An 18,178-nucleotide genomic window follows, 5' to 3' on the forward strand; every position below is an offset into this window, starting at 1 on the left:
GTGTTAGGCATTCCCGGGTTCCGTGGTTCTAGCACGGTCGCTCAACTGTCGTATTTGATTTTATCTGATTTCGAAATATGTTCTAGCTTATGTGCTTTTATTAGTAAACCGCTTTTATTTTTTATTTATTCGATTTTTAAACGAATTGCAACATCGTGGAAATGCGCCTCAAACCACGTCGCACCAGTGCACCCGTGATTGTTAACACATTTCGACTTTGTTGAGATTTGGATTTGGGTCACATAAATGTGCACCCGTGTTTAGGAAGGTGATTTTATTTAAAATGCGCGCCTAAAGTAGCTACGCGTTTATTAACTGTGTGGGGAGCCATGAAATTCGCTAAATGGCACATCCCGAAGTCTAAATATTTTGATATAAGCAATTAATGAGGGCCCCGCAATTTGTGTGTTTTATTTGGCGAGGCTCGTCTCGTCTATCATTTATTTTAAAGGGAATCCTAAAGTGGCTATAACCTTTCTATATTCTTTGCCGACAATAAATTACCTTTCAGCGTTATTGTTCAAGGGTCAGTAAATTTTCTGGATAAAATTGGGCTTTAGTTTTGGCCCAATGCCATTTCAGTGCTGCTTGTGATAACGGGAAAGGCTGCCTGGACATGGGCTTCATCCAATGAGAACAGGCCTAGATGGCCCGTCCAGTTCAGCTTATCGAGCAGCTCTGGATCACATTAGAATGCAATTTATATGTATACTAGAGAATTATACCAGTGCATCAGTAAATCAGGCAATTATTTTGCTGGTTTTATACTTACTTCATTTAACTCATTATTTATCTCATGCATGTTTGTTGGTGACTATTTAAGCTCATGTCTGTTAGCAACTATTGGTACTGGAACTTAAGCGTAATTCACTAATAATGCCATTGCAAATAATTTCAGAAATAGATACGGGATAATTGGACTAAAGTGATTATTAATAATGCAGAGGTATCAAACTTAAGATGTTCAAGCCCTTATTCTATTCCAACTTCAACTTATCAGGCTATGATGTTGCATTACTCTACCACACTTGTTCATACAAACAACTGCAATAAGCAGTCCTACTGACGTAACGATAGAAATCGAGACAGCCCAATCATATCAGAATTAACATAATCAGAATTAGAATCCATTACACAGTCCAGATATTCAGTCCAGTTATACAGTCCTTAGTGATTACATGCAACAATAGAGTCCTAATCAATCATAAGTTAAAACAGAGGAGTTCAATAAAAGAGGCATGATCAGCACTTCATTTTCACTTCAGATGCCTGGGGAGTACAAGATGTGTACCTGAATACTTGAATCAAACAGAAAAGGAGGAAGTCAGCAGCAGTAACAATTTCAGCAGCAGTTCAGGGATAAGCTAAAACCCAGCGACAAGCGATAGACGAGTATAATAGCCCATAAAATGTTCAACTGTTCTGGACAAATTGGAAAACCAAGCAGAATCCACAGATCCACCCCAGAATAGGACCAAATAGCCAGAAATGAACTCAGCACTTAGCACAACCAGTATGCAATCAACAATCAACTAGAACTAAGCCCCTCTCATGCGCAAATCACTTCTGATTTTTAATGAGCTAGATAATTGGATTAAGGATTGGAATCGAGGGTGATCTAAGGAGAAATCAATGAAACGGTAAAAAAATTTTTGATTTTTTTTTTGTCTATTGTTTTCCTGGAAATTTTGAGAAAACTGAGATCTATGGGAGTTGGATTTCAATTTTCTGAAACTTGCGGAGAAGAGAAGGGATTTTTGATGGCTGAAAAACTTCTACTCAAGGCAAATGAATGCCTATTTATAGGTGAACTTAGGTCCAATTTCAGATTTTCCTTACCCTTAGTCCCTATTCTAATTTCAGTGTTTACCCTTATTTTCTGACTTGTTACACAAGCACTACCTAAGTTATTATAACCTACACTATAGTCCGTCCTAGAAGGTTCTATACTNCTTTTGAGAGGGGGTTTAGATGACGGCTCCTAGAACTTCCTAATCAAGGCAAATGAATGCCTATTATAGGTGAACTTAGGGTCCAATTTGAGATTTTCCTTTTTCCCCTTAGTCCCTATTCTAATTTCAGTGTTTACCCCATTATTTCTGACTTGTTACACAAGCAACTAACTTAAGTTTATTAAAACCTACACTATAGTCCATCCTAGAAGGTTCGATACTTATCACAATCCCTATTCTATTCTTACCCCCCTTCGAAAATTACCAAATCTAATAAAAGTGCCCTTTTTCCATGCCTAAACTACCCTTTGAACCTCCTGAAATTACTGGCCGAACCGAAACCCTTTTACTGTAATTGCTGGTCACTATCTTGTTCAGCTATAGCCAAAAGATCCCACCAAATTGAATTTTTGCACAATTAACCAATCGTGAAATCCAACCTAACCATGAACTACAAATTGCAGTGACCACTCATGAATCAACTAACTAAACTAAACAAAAATTAGACCTACTGGAATAAATTTAAACCAAACATGAAGACTGATAACAGTACCTCCACGAAGATCATTAACAAATCATAAAACTTAATTAAACCCTAAACATGGAACTGTTAATACGATTACTAATTAAACTGATTAAACTGATTAATGCTAACTAACAGCAACTACAAGAGATTACTAATCAATTGAAATCCAAACAAAGCTCAAATCGTAAACTAAACTTAGAACAGATACGGAACTCCAAAATAAGAATCAAAAATAGAAGTAATCAGCAAACTTACTGAATCAGAGCATTTGACTGACCATGGGGAAACTCTGACCGGCCATTTGTTTGAATCCTCCAGGATTCTTGACACGTAACATCCCTAATCGTGTGTTTTCAAAAGAACACACACGATTAGGGAAATTACGGTCCAAAATCCCCAAGATTTTCTGAGCTAGGGTTCTGCCAGTCTAAGATCTAAAATTCGAGAAGCTCTGGCAATATTCGAAAGATTCTGGTTAGGGATTAATGATGAGGGAGGGATGAGGGACATATGGTACGAATTTGGGCCAGTTTGGGTGAGTTTGCGACTTGGCCGGAAACTTCGATGGAATATTCGACGAGATTGGCTATGATTCGAGGGGAGCTGAGGGCATGGTTGGACAGGGGGAGACGAGGGGAGTCAGTGGTGTATTTTTGGTGGTCATCGGAGCATCGCCGCCGCCGGCGGCGATTTTCGGCCGGCGGCGCCAGGGCGGAGGACGGCGGGGGAACAGTGGCGTTACAGGGTACGAGGAAGATGAATTGTGTTTTGATTTTTTCTGTATAATTCGGACAGTTTTATTTCATTTTGAGAGTCAATCGTGGCCACTGGATTTGGGGAGATGGATGGTCGTGATTAAACGACGTCAAAACGACGTCGTTTTGATCATGAGGCAATTGGACCGGGCAGGGCGTTTGGGCCTGGACGTGGGAATTTTGTTTGGGCTAACTGATTTTGGCCCAAATTTGGTCTCCAATTAAGACCATTTTTAATTTTTCTTTTTCCCCTTTTTTTGGTATTTTTGTATTTATTTATTTTTCTGATTTTATAAAATGCTAAAACAAAGCGAAGACCTAATTACACTATTTAACTCCCAAAATTACTTGTAACTCTATTTAAAAACAAATGCAATAATTAGTAATGCAATGAACTATTTTCTTGCAATTTTCTTTACATTTTATTCTAAAACTAATTAATACTAAAATTGTGAAATTAAATCCCTAAATGCCAATGCATATTTTGGTATTTTCATATGGGTTAAAATGCACAAATAACAATGCAACAATTACCAAAGAATGCCACAAAATTCACAAAAATTATAAAATACTAGAAAAATTGTTTTGTTTGAAATTTTGGGAATTATTGCTTAGGGCAAAAATCACGTGCTCACAGGTCTGAGACGAATAAGTGATGCTGCATGCAAGATAGCATGGCCCCAAACAGTAGTGGGTAATTTTATTTTCATAAGTAGCGGTCTTGCTATCAATTGCAGGCATTTAATAAATGACTCTGCAAGGCTATTTTGAGTATGAAAATAAGCTACAGGATGTTCGACTTTTATCCCAACTGATAGAGAATAATCATCAAAAGCTTGAGATGAGAATTCTCCAGCATTATCAAGGCTAATAGCCTTTATAGGATAATCTGGGAATTGTGCCCTTAATCGAATTATTTGGGATAATAGCTTTGCAAACGCCAGGTTGCGAGATGATAGTAGGCATACATGAGATCATCTTGAAGATGCATCTATTAGGACCATAAAATATCTAAATAACCCACTTGGTGGGTGAATAAGTCCACATATATCCCCATGTATACGCTCTAAAAAGGCAGGGGATTCCATGCCAACCTTCATTGGTGATGGTCTAGTAATCATTTTGCCTTGATAATAAGGATCACAAGAAAATTCATCATTTGTAGAATCTTTAGGTTCTTTAATGGATGCCACTTGAATTTTTAATTAGCCGTCTCATCATTATTGATCCAGGATGGCCCAAGTGGCCTGATCACGCCCAACTATGCCTTATAAAAAGGACACGCAGACGTTACAAATATAATCTGAGTATTTATCCCAGAGTCGAACCCACAAGGAATTAACCTATCAATTACTCTCGTTAGACTTACTAACTTCCACGGAATCAACTTCCCAAACGTTGTAAATAACAATTGATGGTATTTCTACTAACTACGACTAAAAGTAAATAAGCAGCTGAAAACTAACTATGATTAAGTTGTAAACAATTAAGAGAAGGTTCTAAGGTTATGATTTCCCCTATTGATGGAATCCCTTCCGGTTATGCTTCACATAGATTTGCCTAATCATCTCTATCAATCATGAGCACTATTATTATCGTAAATCTCTCCCGAGTAATCACAATAATCTACTAGACGCACTCTCCCGAGATACTCTAGCTGGCTTTGTTTATTACAGCTCACTTTAGATCACACCCAAGGCTTCGTTATCCCTAATCCCGCCTTTAAACCCTCGGTTATTGATCCCTCATATACTTTGGGAGTGGTGTTGTTCAACAATTACCTAAATATGCACTCTCTCCCGAGTTATGCACACTAAATAGGCACAGCTAACTGAGGATCCTGTCAATTAAATACAATAAGAACATAGTTGAACAAATAGAGATTAAACCGGGCAAACTATATTAACATAACAAGAAGTTCATCCTTCAATAGGTTCCATCAAAACCATAGACTAAATATTTAGCTACTCATACTAGTGTTCATCACAACAATATTCAAAGTCATCACAAATCGTAAAAACAAAAGGAAGAAAGGAAGAACTCGATGTTGAATTATCCTCCTTGCCTCTTGCCTCTCCTTGCCTTGAACTAAGTTATGAAAACCTTGATAATGAATCTTTGGGCGAGCTGGACCTTCTATAGGTTAAGTGAATTTTCCCCCGAACTTCCAAGTTTACCCCTGAAATATACTTTTCCGAAACTAGGCTAGCGCGGTTGCGCTAATGAGCGCGCTAGTGACCGCACATATGCCCTATCATTCTGCCTCGACTAACTGGGCTAGCGCGGTCGCGCTAGTGGCCGCGCTAGTCCAGGTCTCCATTTTAGCTCTTCTTTCTCTCGTCTTCCCACGTACTCAGCTTTTAGGGGCTTTTCTTGCTTCATTTTAGCTCCGATTACCGTCTTAAGTCCTTATTCATGCCAATGACTCCTGCAACGTGTGAAATTCACAATTAGAGCCAATTTATCATCATTTAACTATATTATAACAGTAAAACATGGTCAAGCTGGGGCATAAACAATCGCCAAATTACATAAATCTAGCCTATTATCATGGCCATGCCAAAGCACAAAAATATTTGAATCAGCTCTGATTTACGATAGAGTGTGCTTCAACTGTACTGATCTTTGAATAGTATAAGGCAGAAGATAAAGTTGGTAACTTTTCTATAATGCACTTCTGGCCAGAAATATTCTTTGTAACACAAAGATACTCTATATTCATTTCATCTATCGTCCCAACATGATACCCATTTCGGCGGATATCTATAAAACTCAACAAGTTTCTTCGGGACTTGGAGGAGAACAATGCATTGTCTATATAAGTTTTGTTCCCTTAGAAATATAACGGCTCTTCCGAAGCCTTCAATCAAACTTATATTACCAAAAATTATAGAAACATTTGCTTTTTCCCTATGCAAATAAGCAAAGTATTTCTGATCTTTGAATATGATATGAGTTGTTCCATTATCAATTACACAAATATCCATATGATTTGTCTTTGATCCAAATATAATTTGAGGATTATCTATATTCTTCAAAATGACATAAACAAAATATATTATAGTAAACATCATTATCAAAGCATAACTTTTATTTATGTACAACAATTACATAACCATACTATCTACTACAAACAACAAAAATTAAAATATTTATATTTCTATAGATTCATCACCGATCACATGACTTGTTTCTCCTTTTAGGAGTGCAAAACAATCAACTACATCCAAATGCATGAAATCTAAATTATCTTCAGAAATAAAATTTGTTTTAGCATTTTTCTCTGTCTTCTCTAGGGAGGCTTGATAAAGCTCAACTAGGTGCTTTGGCGTACGACAGGTATGTGACCAGTGCCCTTTTCCTCCACATCTATAGCATGCATTTTTTGCATTTGTTGCTTGCACCGCATCATGCTTTTGTTCCTTCATTTTTCATTTCTGGTGGTTAGGAGGGTTCTTTGGTACATTACAATTACCATGATTAGAGTTTCTTCCCTGACCACGGCCATGACCTTGGCTGGGGCCACGACCTCTTCCACGCTTAGCTTGGAGGAAGTTCGTCTCATTCACTTCCGGGAATAGACAAGAACCAGTAGGTCAGCTTTCATGGTTTTTCATTAATAGCCCATTATGTTGCTCGGCTGCAAGAAGATGTGAAATGAGTTTAGAATACTTTTTGAATCTCATCTCTCAATATTGCTGCTGTAGGAGCATATTCGCGGCGTGAAAAGTGGTGAAAGTTTTCTCTAACGTATCATGATCAGTAATATTATCACCACATAATTTCAATTGGGAAATAATTTCAGACATAGCGAAATTATACTCACTGATAGATTTAAAATCTTGTAGCCTTAAATGAGTCAAGTCATAACGTGCCTGTGGAAGAACCACCATCTTCAGGTGGTCATATCTTTCTTTCAAATTATTTCACAGTATAACTGGATCTTTAACAGTGAGATATTTCATTTCAAGCCTTCCTCAAGGTAATGGCGTAGGAATATCATTGCTTTGGCACGGTCTTGGTTTGATGCTGGATTTTTGTCCTTGATGGCGTCTGCCAGACCCTCGCATCAAGATGAATTTCAGCATTAAGCACCCAAGACATGTAGCTTTTGCCCGATATATCCAAGGCTATAAATTCAAGTTTAGAAAGATTTGACATTATATAGAAAAAGAAAGTTCGTACCTCTGATACTTTCAAAGTATTTGCTCGAGATGGTAGAGTCTCGTGCTGATAACGTGTTATAAAATAAAGACTATAAAGTGAATAAACTGAAGACAAGTATAAAGAGAGATTGATATATTATTCAACTTCAAACTGATGTACATAATAAAGCGACAACTCCTCTATTTATAGAAGAAATGAAGCAGCTGCGAGGCTTTTCCGGAAGCAGCTGCGAGGCTTTCCAGGAGCAGCAATGAGGTTTTTCTTGAGCTGCTTATAAGCTGTCTGCATGAGTTGCTCGCAACCTGCCTATTTAATAAGAAGCTGTTGCAAATCATTTTATTAAGTTGCATGCAAACTGCCTGCATCAACTACTTGTAGATAAATTTCAACAGAATACTAAATGAATAATAATCTTCAGAAAAATTAGCTATAGCGAAGTAATAATAAATGGACATACACAATATAATATTTTCATAACACTAATATATATTTTGATTCATTTTCAAACACTGAGTGAGAGGCAGTCCAGCCAAGATGAATGTCAGCTTATCTTTTCCTCATCCATCAATCTTTAATCCCTCACTCTGCACAAGTAAAACACAATTGGTGCAGTCCAACTCCACCACTATTTTATTTAGCTTCTCCTCCTTTCCATTTCATTCTGTTCACAGAATTCCTCAGTTAGATAAGAAACGACGTCGTTTTCTCACTTGTGCTTCCTCCTTACAGCTGCCGCTTCTTCCCTTCCCTATTGACCAGGTGAACATTACTTTTATTTATTTTTCTCATCTGGGTTCTCTTTTGGGGCGTTTCTCATTTGAGTTTTCTCCATTTAGTATCTTTACTCTCTCTATTCCAATATATTTGTTGTACTATTTTTTTATTAGTCCGTTCTAAAAAAGAATGATAGATATCTATATTTGGAAACAACTGACTTAGTGCCATTTTACGTTAACGAGAACCTTTATAGCCGTATAAATGTTATGGCATATTTAAGATCACAACTTTGAACGAGACTATAATTGCAAAAATGTATGACATTATTAAGACCACAAGCTTGGAGAACCTTCATTTCTTTCTTAAATTCGTGTCGAGTCAAACTATACCAAACAATTTAGAATGGAAGGAGTTTATGTTTTGTGGGGTCTTTTCCAAATTAAATATTTAAGTTGCATAAATTTTGGTTTATCATTTTCTTTAAGTAAACTGGAGATACTGAGAATTTTCATTTTTGTGGTCAAATTTGTGGTTATCTTCAACCAATAGAAAGCTCAAGCCAAAGAATGTTTAGTGTGTATTTTTATCTTAAGTTTGATAGTGAAATAAGTAAAGATAGTCACTCTAGGAACTCTTTGTTATGCAGGTATTAGTCCCTTCAGAGACAAAGACACTACACTTGTATGAAGCAAGATACTTGGCGCTGTTAGAGGAGGTGCACGATATAAACATTTTCATCTTCATCTGTGATACTTATATCGAAAGGGAGCCTTGGCGTAACTGGTAAAGTTGTTGTCATGTGACCTGGAGGTCATGGGTTCGAGCTGTGGAAACAACCTCTTGCAGAAATGCAAGATAAGGCTGCGTATAATAGACCCTTGTGGTCCGGCCCTTCCCCGGGCCCCGCGTATAATGGGAACTTAGTGCACCAGGCTGTCCTTTTTATCTGTCATTCTTATATAGCTAATGATAATGGTCTAGTAGTTTCTTATCATTCTCTAATACTCAAGTTTGAGTTATGACATGCTAATAGTTTTATTTGTATATGCGCGATAACTCATTGCTTATGGCTACACATCTATCTAGATAAAACAGCTGCAAGCTTTCTGCATTAATGATTGCTTCAAAAACAGTATCCTACTATTTGGCCACCTGCACAACGTGCTTGCATTCTTGATACTTTGTTCCCCTTGACAATCTTTGCTTGAGAGAATTATTGGTATAAAATGTGAAATAGATATGTTTGAAATTTGGGAAAAGAAGCAATCAATTGATCGTATTCTCTTGAATACTATCATTTCGATGAGCAGTGATTATCAAAACGCTCTACCTTAACTGTAGTTTTTCTCCTGTTCATTGCTGCAGTCTCTTTTTAAGAAGAAAAAGCTCTTTGTGCACTTTGTTCTAGATCCTATAGCCATCAATGATACATCAGGAGAAGCATCTTTTGCTGCTAGATACGGTTGCTTGGTTGCAATAGAGAAAGTGAGTTTCTTACTTTTCTGCTGTTTCAGTTATTAAAAAGAAACCCAGAATATAAGAGAATCTTCACTACGCTATGCAGGTCGAGAAATTGGAGATTGGTGCATTAGTCTCTATTAGGGGTATAGGCCGTGCCAAAATTCTGAAATTTGAACAGGTGAGCTTTCTGTCACTAATTATAGGTTTAATAATGCCTTTCTAGCTTGTAAGTTAATGAACACAATATCTCATTTCTCCATCATGCTATCCTAAGTACCTGATATAGCAACTCTGCTATTTGGTTGTTGACACTTTTTCTCTATCTATACTATGTGGGGTAGAGAGAATCACTCAGCGTTTTTAACCAGTTCAAAGGAGTTGGAACAATGACTTTTCTACTAAATGGCTCCTTTTTGTATTGACTATTTTATGTACTGAATTGTAATAATTCTACACTTTCAACACCTGAAAAGGAGTTGGACTAGTGAGTTTCTACAGATAAAGGTATCTTTACTCTTTGCCAGTTATGTGCAACGTATATTTTAAGAAAGTTGAGTCGTGGCACTCTACGTGTGTGCTCCTTTTTTTCCCAAAAGGCCGAAAAAAATTTATTTGTTAATTTAAGTGTCACACTAGAAATAGTTTCAATCAAAGTTCAATCAAGAGAAGGTAATAGTTGGAGATGAGAAAAAGTAGGATATAGAGCAAGGTAATAACCAATTTACGCTATCAATTTTCAGTTTAGTGATAGGAAAATAAGTGCAATTTGTGTATGAGCTTTTACAAATACTAGGTAGTTACGCCAGACTTTGGAAGTTATTTAATGGCATAGGGGCTTATAAGTAGTATAGAATCTTTACTATCTGTTTCTGTCAGCAATCATTCGCCATAAATATTAACTTAAGCGCTGTAGACATTCTTATGCTCACAATCAGAATATCCAAGCAGGTCTTCTCTTTGACATAATTTGTAGGCAGAACCATACTTGACAGGTGCAGTCATACCATTGCTGGACAACACTGCACACAGTGAGACAGAACTAAGTTCCAAAGTTCTGGAGATAAAAGAAGCTCTCCGTAATTTGAATAGCTTGGAAATAAAGCTGAAGGTTCTCCCTTCTCCCTTCTCTCTTCTCTCTGTGTGTCAGTCTGTTTGTCTTCGGGAAGCATGCACTCTCTTAAAATTTTCAAAAATTTGTTCTTTTTTATGAAGTACATTGCGACAAATGCACATCTCTTTGGCATTGATGCTATTATATTGTTCCATCTTGTTTGACTTATTCCGTATTCTTCTGCCTTCTGTAGAAGTTTAGAAGATACTTTATCTTGTTATGTTTGCTCTTAGTGGCTCCTTTTTGTCCAAAACTTTTAACAAACTAGCATAGGTTCATTCATGTTGCAAATTTACTTGATCTAAACAAAGTTTAGGCAATGAAAGGTTGAGTTCTTTTCACTTGGGGCTGGGCTGAAAATGTGAAACTTAAATAGCATATATTTCTCCAGGCTCCTCAAGAAGCTTTGTTGCAAACTTTAACTGCAAACTCTTTGAAATGGTCTGAGAAGACACCTGTTCCGGATTGCGACAACAGCTTCATTCCACCTTTTGCTGAGCTTGTATCCTTTGCAGCACTTCAACCTGTTTCTGGTAAGTAGTTCAGTCTCCAAGGATATGCATAACCCGCATCTGAGTCCAAGCCATTTGACACATCTTCTGAATGGAATGGTAGCACGTTTCTATTACAGGTCCAGCTTGGCTCTATAAATAACTATAAATGGGAAATGCAAATATTTCAGATTAGTTTCTTTGAACTGCTGCATAGTTTGATTGACTGAAAAGCTGACAATTCTACATATAAACTCTAGGTTTTGGGACAGGATTAATGCCATCTGCTTGTTTAGATTCAGCAATTCTTGTTTATATAATTGCTGCATTCTGAAGTCTGTTAAGGTTTGTTAGTTTGATCTAAACATGCGGGCGTATAATTACTGTTCATCCAAAACTCAACATTGCACTAAACAACTCGTATTGAATTGGAATGTCCCCTTGGAATGAATTATTACCTGCCTTTGGACTAAATTTAGTTGGGCAAACCAAAATCTGGACTATTATTTTGCCTCCTCTTATCTACCTTACCAAATGTCTAATATAGGACAGACAGCACCTACGTTGAGGTAAAGTTTAGTTCCTATCTAAATATACTGAAACACGCAAGTTAGTTTCGGGTTAGAGCAACTCAAAATAATACTTTAAGGAATGTAACAGAGACAACACCCAAGTTATCAGATGAACATCAATACTCCCATTTGTCATTCCTTTTTTTCTGTTCCAATTTGCCAAAACACATATTTAGATCTGTGCCTAAACAAAGGGGAATTTTAGAAAGATCCATACTCTCCTAGAGTATAGGGAGTCGGGACAACCAAAGGGACTATATTTATTAGCAGCCAGAAACATTTCTTCTCCATTCTTGTTTATATGTTGAACAAAAGAGAAGGTTACTTCTCGATCCTCATCAATGTCTCTCAACCAAAAGGGGTAATCCTTTTGTTCCAAAATATCCTTTCAAGTTGCATGCATTAGATCTGCAATAGTGGTACAAGATGTAGGACGGCATATGTAGTTATGAATTTTGATGATGGAAACCATACAGAGCAGTCTGACATTCGAGAAAGCAAATTGATGATCAAATATGTTCCCTACTTATTTTCAATCTTGCATTATTTTTCCCTTTTCATAGGATCTTCCGAGTCAGAGTTGCAGAAGCTGCAAAAAAAGAAGTTGAGAGCTATGGACATCAGGGATACCCTAGAGAGACTTGAAGATTCCATAGGATATGTGCAAGAAAATATTTCCTTGGTAGCAGCCAAGCTCGCAATTCAATCTTTAGATTCCCGGTCATGAACGAATTGCTGAACAGGGTTCCTAGCTCATGAACATGAAACTTTGCATGAAAGTATGAACTAGGTTCGTATTCTTAGCACATTAAATTTGGTTAACGGAAGAGAAGCCGTATAGACATCATGACATGGTCATGTATATATTAGTTTGGCGAGGGATCATGTATATATTCGTTTGGGAAAGGATGCTCAAAACAGAAGAAAAATGTTTGCCAAGAGAGGTTACAGCTCAGTCTTATGCATCTTCAAGTTTAAAGAAGAGCCTCAACAGTTTCATCAAGAAAACAAGGACAGTTATTAGGATTACTAATATCAGTAGTCCATTGTATATGAGAGCAAGACTTTGGCATTTCAAGGAAGGCATAGTATTTAATATTCACAAGGGAACAATTTATTTATTTTACAGGGTTTATTCAGCAAAGTGCTGGTTTAATTCAATGAAAAGCTATGGTGCTTCTCTCCGATAATGTCGCCGGGTGCGTGTCGGATTTTCCAAAAGCAATGTATTTTTGGAGAATCTGACACGAGTGCGGCAGTATTTTTGAGAGTCTGCTCAACATATATGAAAAGCACCTTTAAGTAATGTGTTTGGCCAAGCTTTTCAAACAGTATTTTAAGTGTCAAATTACAAATAAGGACATGAATTTTTTTACTTAATATTAAAATATTATTGAAGTAGATAAATAATTTAAAATACTTATTATGAAAGACTATAATTCAGTTCTTCGTTTTTATTAAGTAAAATATGAAAATAAAAAATTGAAAGCACTTTATTCTTTCAATGGCTTAAATAATATATATATATATATGTATGTATGTATGTGTGTGTGTATGTATGTATTCACCCCAAAAGTCAACATATATCATAAATTTATTCTAAAAAATAAAAAGAAATACTTATACATTAGGAGAATTATGTTTAGATATAATTTTTGCTAAGGGTATTTTTGCCCAGAGGAAACTTAGAAACAATTTTTGCTTGTACTTTTTGGAAGAAGCTATTTTTTTCAACTTTTCAAAAATATTTAGCACTTTTATGCGTCCTAAAAATTTAGCCAAACACCTCAACTTTGAGAAAGAAGTACTACTTTTTTTGAACGAAAAAAGAAACTTTTAGCCTTGGAAAAGCTTGGCCAAACAAGTTAGATGCCGGGTATCGTTTATTAGAGAAAATTATGAGATTTTACATTGATTATTTTGTTTCTTTAAGGTTGAAAATTCTATAAAACCACTACTCCCACCTTTATTAATAAAGGGATGTTTACTTTTTTCTAGCCACGTAGATTATACAATGATTACACACAATTATATACATATTACTATATATTTATCGGCTATTTTTAATTTAAACGATTTGGGTGAGCAGGGTTGATTCTTTATTAATAATTCTCCTCTTATTTTGAAAAACAAGTACTGTTGAATATTGTTTCACTTTGCTTACTGTTTTAAGGGCCTTTCCACTATGGGAAAGTAATCAATTGCTCATTTATAGCTTTGTTTTAGTAACCATAAAATAGCAACGCAAAATATCTTATTATAGACAAAGATAACGTTGAGTCAACATCAATCAAGCCTGGCTCTACCCCAAATTGTTCGGGGGCTTAGCCAACCTATCACTTCATTGTCAAACGTCGTACGCAAAAAATTTTGTAAGCGGTGTCGAAATTTATAGAAGAACATGAATAATAACTTTAATTATCATACTTTTGAACAAGAAATAACCTTAATCTATTGATTTTGTGGAGTCTTAAATACTTAGAAAAGGTCCTGGGTTCAATTCCCTAAAACAAAAACAAGCACATAACCAACGTGCTAAAAGACAATTATATCAAGTGGTGTTATTTTTTCCTAATTATCCGTTTCATCACAGTATTAATATATATATTTAATAAACTCAACTTTGTCTAAGTATTATAAAAGCCATAAAATTATTTTTTGCTACAGTCAAAAATATTGAATTTTGCCCAAGTATCACGGAAAATTACTAGTTCTTGTGTGTTATTACAATTAGGTAATTTGGGTGACTTTTCATCACAAAAATTATTTTAGTCACTTCACCTAAATACTAGACAAATTTGAAAAACTTTTTTTTGGTAATTAATTTTGGATGACATTTCCATTATACTATAGAAACTAACTTAAGGGTCGTTTGGTAGGAGGTATTAGAAAAAATAATGCAAGCATTAACTCTGTGCATTACTAATACCTTGTTTGGTACATTTTTTCAACCTGTATATAATTAATGCTTGTATTAGTTATACATTATACTTGGTATTATCCTTAAGTAATGCATAGAAAACTATGATATTAGTAATACCAAGGCTATTAATGCATGTATTAGTATGGTTAAAGACAAAATTTTCTTTAAAGTCCCTTAAAGATACAGAATATGGAGGGCATTTTTGTAAATAACTATTTTTCTTAAAAATTATGCAATGCATTATAATTTTTAATACACCACACCAAACAGTAGATAAGAAATAATATATGCATAACTAATATTTGCATTACTAATACACCTTATTCCGCATTATTCTTATACACCCTACCAAACGACCCTAGTGAGTAGTGAGTTTACTGCAATTATCAGGCTTGAAGTCCTTGTTGTCAAAGAAAGAAAGAAAAAAAGGGAAAAAGATTGAGATATTTCACATTTGAGGCTCTAATTCTTGAAGGCAAAGATATTTTCTGGATGCCATGCATTATTATTGTCCACTAGTCACCTTTCTTCTTTTTTCCTCTGTATTTAGCACATTAATATCTTCTTCACTTGCTTTACCAAAAGAAGAGAGTTGGAAAAATGGAGTCAGTCCTTCTGTATACAGCTCCAGCAACTACAAGTAGTAGCAGCAGGGAGACATTCTTGCCACCACTTGATGCTCCTTTTCATCTTCCATTTTCGGTAGGTTTTTCTGGATTTTGCTATGATCAGTACAACACCCTTCATCGAAAAATTATATTGTTTATACAGGTCAAATGTTGCTTTTTGTACATATGGTGGAGCTAGAAGCTTGGCTATAGGTTCGGTCGAATCCAGTAACTTTTGCTCAAACAGTGTATTTATGTTAAAAAATTCACTAAATATAAAAAGAGTAGCCCGTTGTAAAAAACATACCGCACTCATCGCAAGGCCGGGAGGACCGCATCCCCAAAGAGTGTGATATAGACAGTCTACCCTTGTAATGTAGACAATCTCCCATAATCTTGCATTGGGGACTGCTTTCACGGCTCGAACCAGTGACCTATAGGTCACAAAGAAACAACTTTACCGTTGCTCCAAGGCTCCCCTTCAAATTACTAAATATGTAGAAATATTAAATTTAGAACCTAGTTATCAACACTTGAAATCATCGTTCTAGAACCCATATGGTTGAAATCATGGCTCCCCTCTGACCATAAGTGTAAGTATTGAGCTTCATAGCAAAATTGGGGTATGAAAAGCAGAATGCTACGGGCGAATTCAGGATTTTAAGTCAGTAATTGCAAAATACACACTACACTCTGCTTATAATACTAGTCTACTAGTGATTTCTTGATAGCTGCTGATGTTATCAATCTGAGAACTCCCTTCTTTTATCTTCTTCTCAATTTTGTCCAATTTTTGTACTGTCCATTCCTCTATCCTGTTTTCTATTATTATGGTAATACTCTTCAGTATAACGAGGCCGGCAGGGGCGGATCCAGCATAGCAGTGCTGGGTCATATGAATCTAGTAATTCTGACGTGGAGCATAAATTTATGAGTAAAATTTTTATCTAAAATAAGAACAAATAGCATATATGAACCCATAACTGTAACAATATAATAAGTTCGAACCCATAGAATTCAAATCCTTTGTCCGCCAATGGAGGCCGGGGTTTCTTTCGACTTTAAGTATATAATTTTCAATTTGAGATCAAAAGACAACAGGTTTATAGAGAGATTATATTATGTATTGATCTGCTAAAAGCTAAGTGGTTGTGAAACTCTTAATTAGTTTTGAAGTATGCCATATTTCCAAGTTTACTTTAAATCGATCAGAGAAGGCATATACATTTTTGTATGTAGAAAAGGAACAAACAAAGTTGTACCTTTTCAAGTTGTAACTTCAGTTCATGCATATGATAATTTGTGTTGTTTAAGTGGATAATTGTCGAGAAAGGGCTGACTGTCAAGCTTCAGTTATTGTCCAGAGAAGCTACGTGAAGTGTTGGGGGTTTTCGTTATCCTTCAGAAAGCCTAGGAAATGCAAAGTCTTTAGTTGCAATGTGAAAGTAGAGGATGAGGCTTGTGAATTGGTTAACGGAGTTGAGCTTTCCATTGAGGATGGAGTTGATAGCATCGATGCTTATCTTTGCAACGCGGTAAAGAACAACAATGGTACTGGCATTTTGCTCTTATCTGATATCTTTGGCTATGAGGATTCATTTACCAGAGATTTTGCATATCGTGTTGCATGCAACGGGTACAAGTAAGTAATTTAGTCCTCTGCTATTCCTTTTCTATTTAAAAGGCGTCTCGTTTGGTTGTCTTACGTCATACTATGTGCAAGAAAGTGATGCAAACTAGCAACCTCGGTCACGAACATTTCTCCTTCTGGGTTCTGATTCCTTTTGTAGAATATAAATAATGTTTGCGACTTCATTTTACATATCAAGACACCTAAAAGATAACTATAAGTAACTGTTCATGAAAAGTGGGATTAGTAACCTGAAAAATAAGACAGATACGTGCTATCTTATACGTTGTCAGTGTGTGTAAGTTATATCCATTAGTAATATTGTTTTCAGCTTCATTGTTATGTCAAGCCCTTTTAGTTAGGAATTGAATTGAATTGAATTCCTCTGTTGTTTGACGGTGTTTATTGGATAATTTTGCAGTGTTCTGGTACCGGATCTGTTTCGTGGCAATCCATGGGGAAAGGACAAACCTCAGGCTTCGTTTGAGCAATGGTGTGGTAGTCTAGACAAACAACGGGTTGTAAGAGACATATTCACATCGACGAAATGGATGGTCAATGAATTTGTGGCTGCAGGAATCTCAAAGAAGTTTGGTGTCATTGGATTTTGCTTTGGAGGTGGCCTATTAATAGACATATTGGCTCAAGACCAGGGTTCTCAGTTTGGTGTTGGAATCTCATTCTATGGCACACGGATTGACGTATCTGTTGCTAGCAAGATTAAGGTTCCACTACTACTCATTGCAGGCGATAACGATTCACTTTGTTCTGTAAATGTATTGAAGGAGGTTGAGGAAAATGCTAATGGTTGCAAAGTGGTGGTTTTTGAGGGACGGGGTCATGGTTTTGCCCATCGACCTCAATCTTTAGACGACGATAAAGATGCAGAAGAGGCTTTCTTGATGATGAGAAACTGGCTGCATGATGGCTTAGTTTCTGAAAATTGATACTATTGCTGTGAATAGTCTTATTTGGTGAAATAAATTCTTGCCAATTCGAAACTTCCTTTATTTAACTCTTATGAAATATAATAAAATCTCATTTCAACAACAACATCTGTAGAAGTTATTCACTGTCAGAAAATAACAGAAAGTGGTTGATAATCAAGCCTTGTTCAGCTTATGACAGATATTCAGATATATTAATGCCATAAAGCTAAATATTCATTAGGCAGTCTTTTTGATTGACTTGAGCCGAGGGTATAGCGGAAACAGCCTCTCTATCGCACAAGGTAGGGGTAAGGTTTGCGTACACTCTACCCTCCC

At 36.1% G+C, this 18,178-nt stretch overlaps 2 protein-coding genes across 3 annotated transcripts; both read left to right on the forward strand.

Annotated features, from left to right (window-relative positions):
• LOC109223216 lies at positions 7,882 to 12,939 on the forward strand. 2 transcript variants are annotated; one of them, XM_019387432.1, is made up of 7 exons: positions 7,883 to 8,159; positions 8,764 to 8,832; positions 9,483 to 9,602; positions 9,682 to 9,756; positions 10,552 to 10,686; positions 11,081 to 11,222; positions 12,316 to 12,939. In XM_019387432.1, the coding sequence occupies exons 1-7, from the start codon at positions 7,935 to 7,937 to the stop codon at positions 12,477 to 12,479; spliced, it is 930 nt and encodes a 309-aa protein (XP_019242977.1). In that variant the 5' UTR covers positions 7,883 to 7,934; the 3' UTR covers positions 12,480 to 12,939. The 2 variants fall into 2 exon arrangements, with proteins under 2 accessions (XP_019242979.1, XP_019242977.1); XM_019387434.1 differs by lacking the exon at positions 10,552 to 10,686 and having other exon boundaries at positions 7,882 to 8,159.
• LOC109223217 (carboxymethylenebutenolidase homolog) lies at positions 15,188 to 17,919 on the forward strand. Its single transcript, XM_019387435.1, has 3 exons — positions 15,188 to 15,377; positions 16,648 to 16,925; positions 17,335 to 17,919. Exons 1-3 carry the CDS (start codon positions 15,276 to 15,278, stop codon positions 17,858 to 17,860), a joined length of 906 nt encoding a protein of 301 aa, XP_019242980.1. The 5' UTR covers positions 15,188 to 15,275; the 3' UTR covers positions 17,861 to 17,919.

The sequence above is a fragment of the Nicotiana attenuata genome, chromosome 3 (genome assembly GCF_001879085.1).
Source record: "Nicotiana attenuata strain UT chromosome 3, NIATTr2, whole genome shotgun sequence".
NCBI lineage: Eukaryota > Viridiplantae > Streptophyta > Magnoliopsida > Solanales > Solanaceae > Nicotiana > Nicotiana attenuata.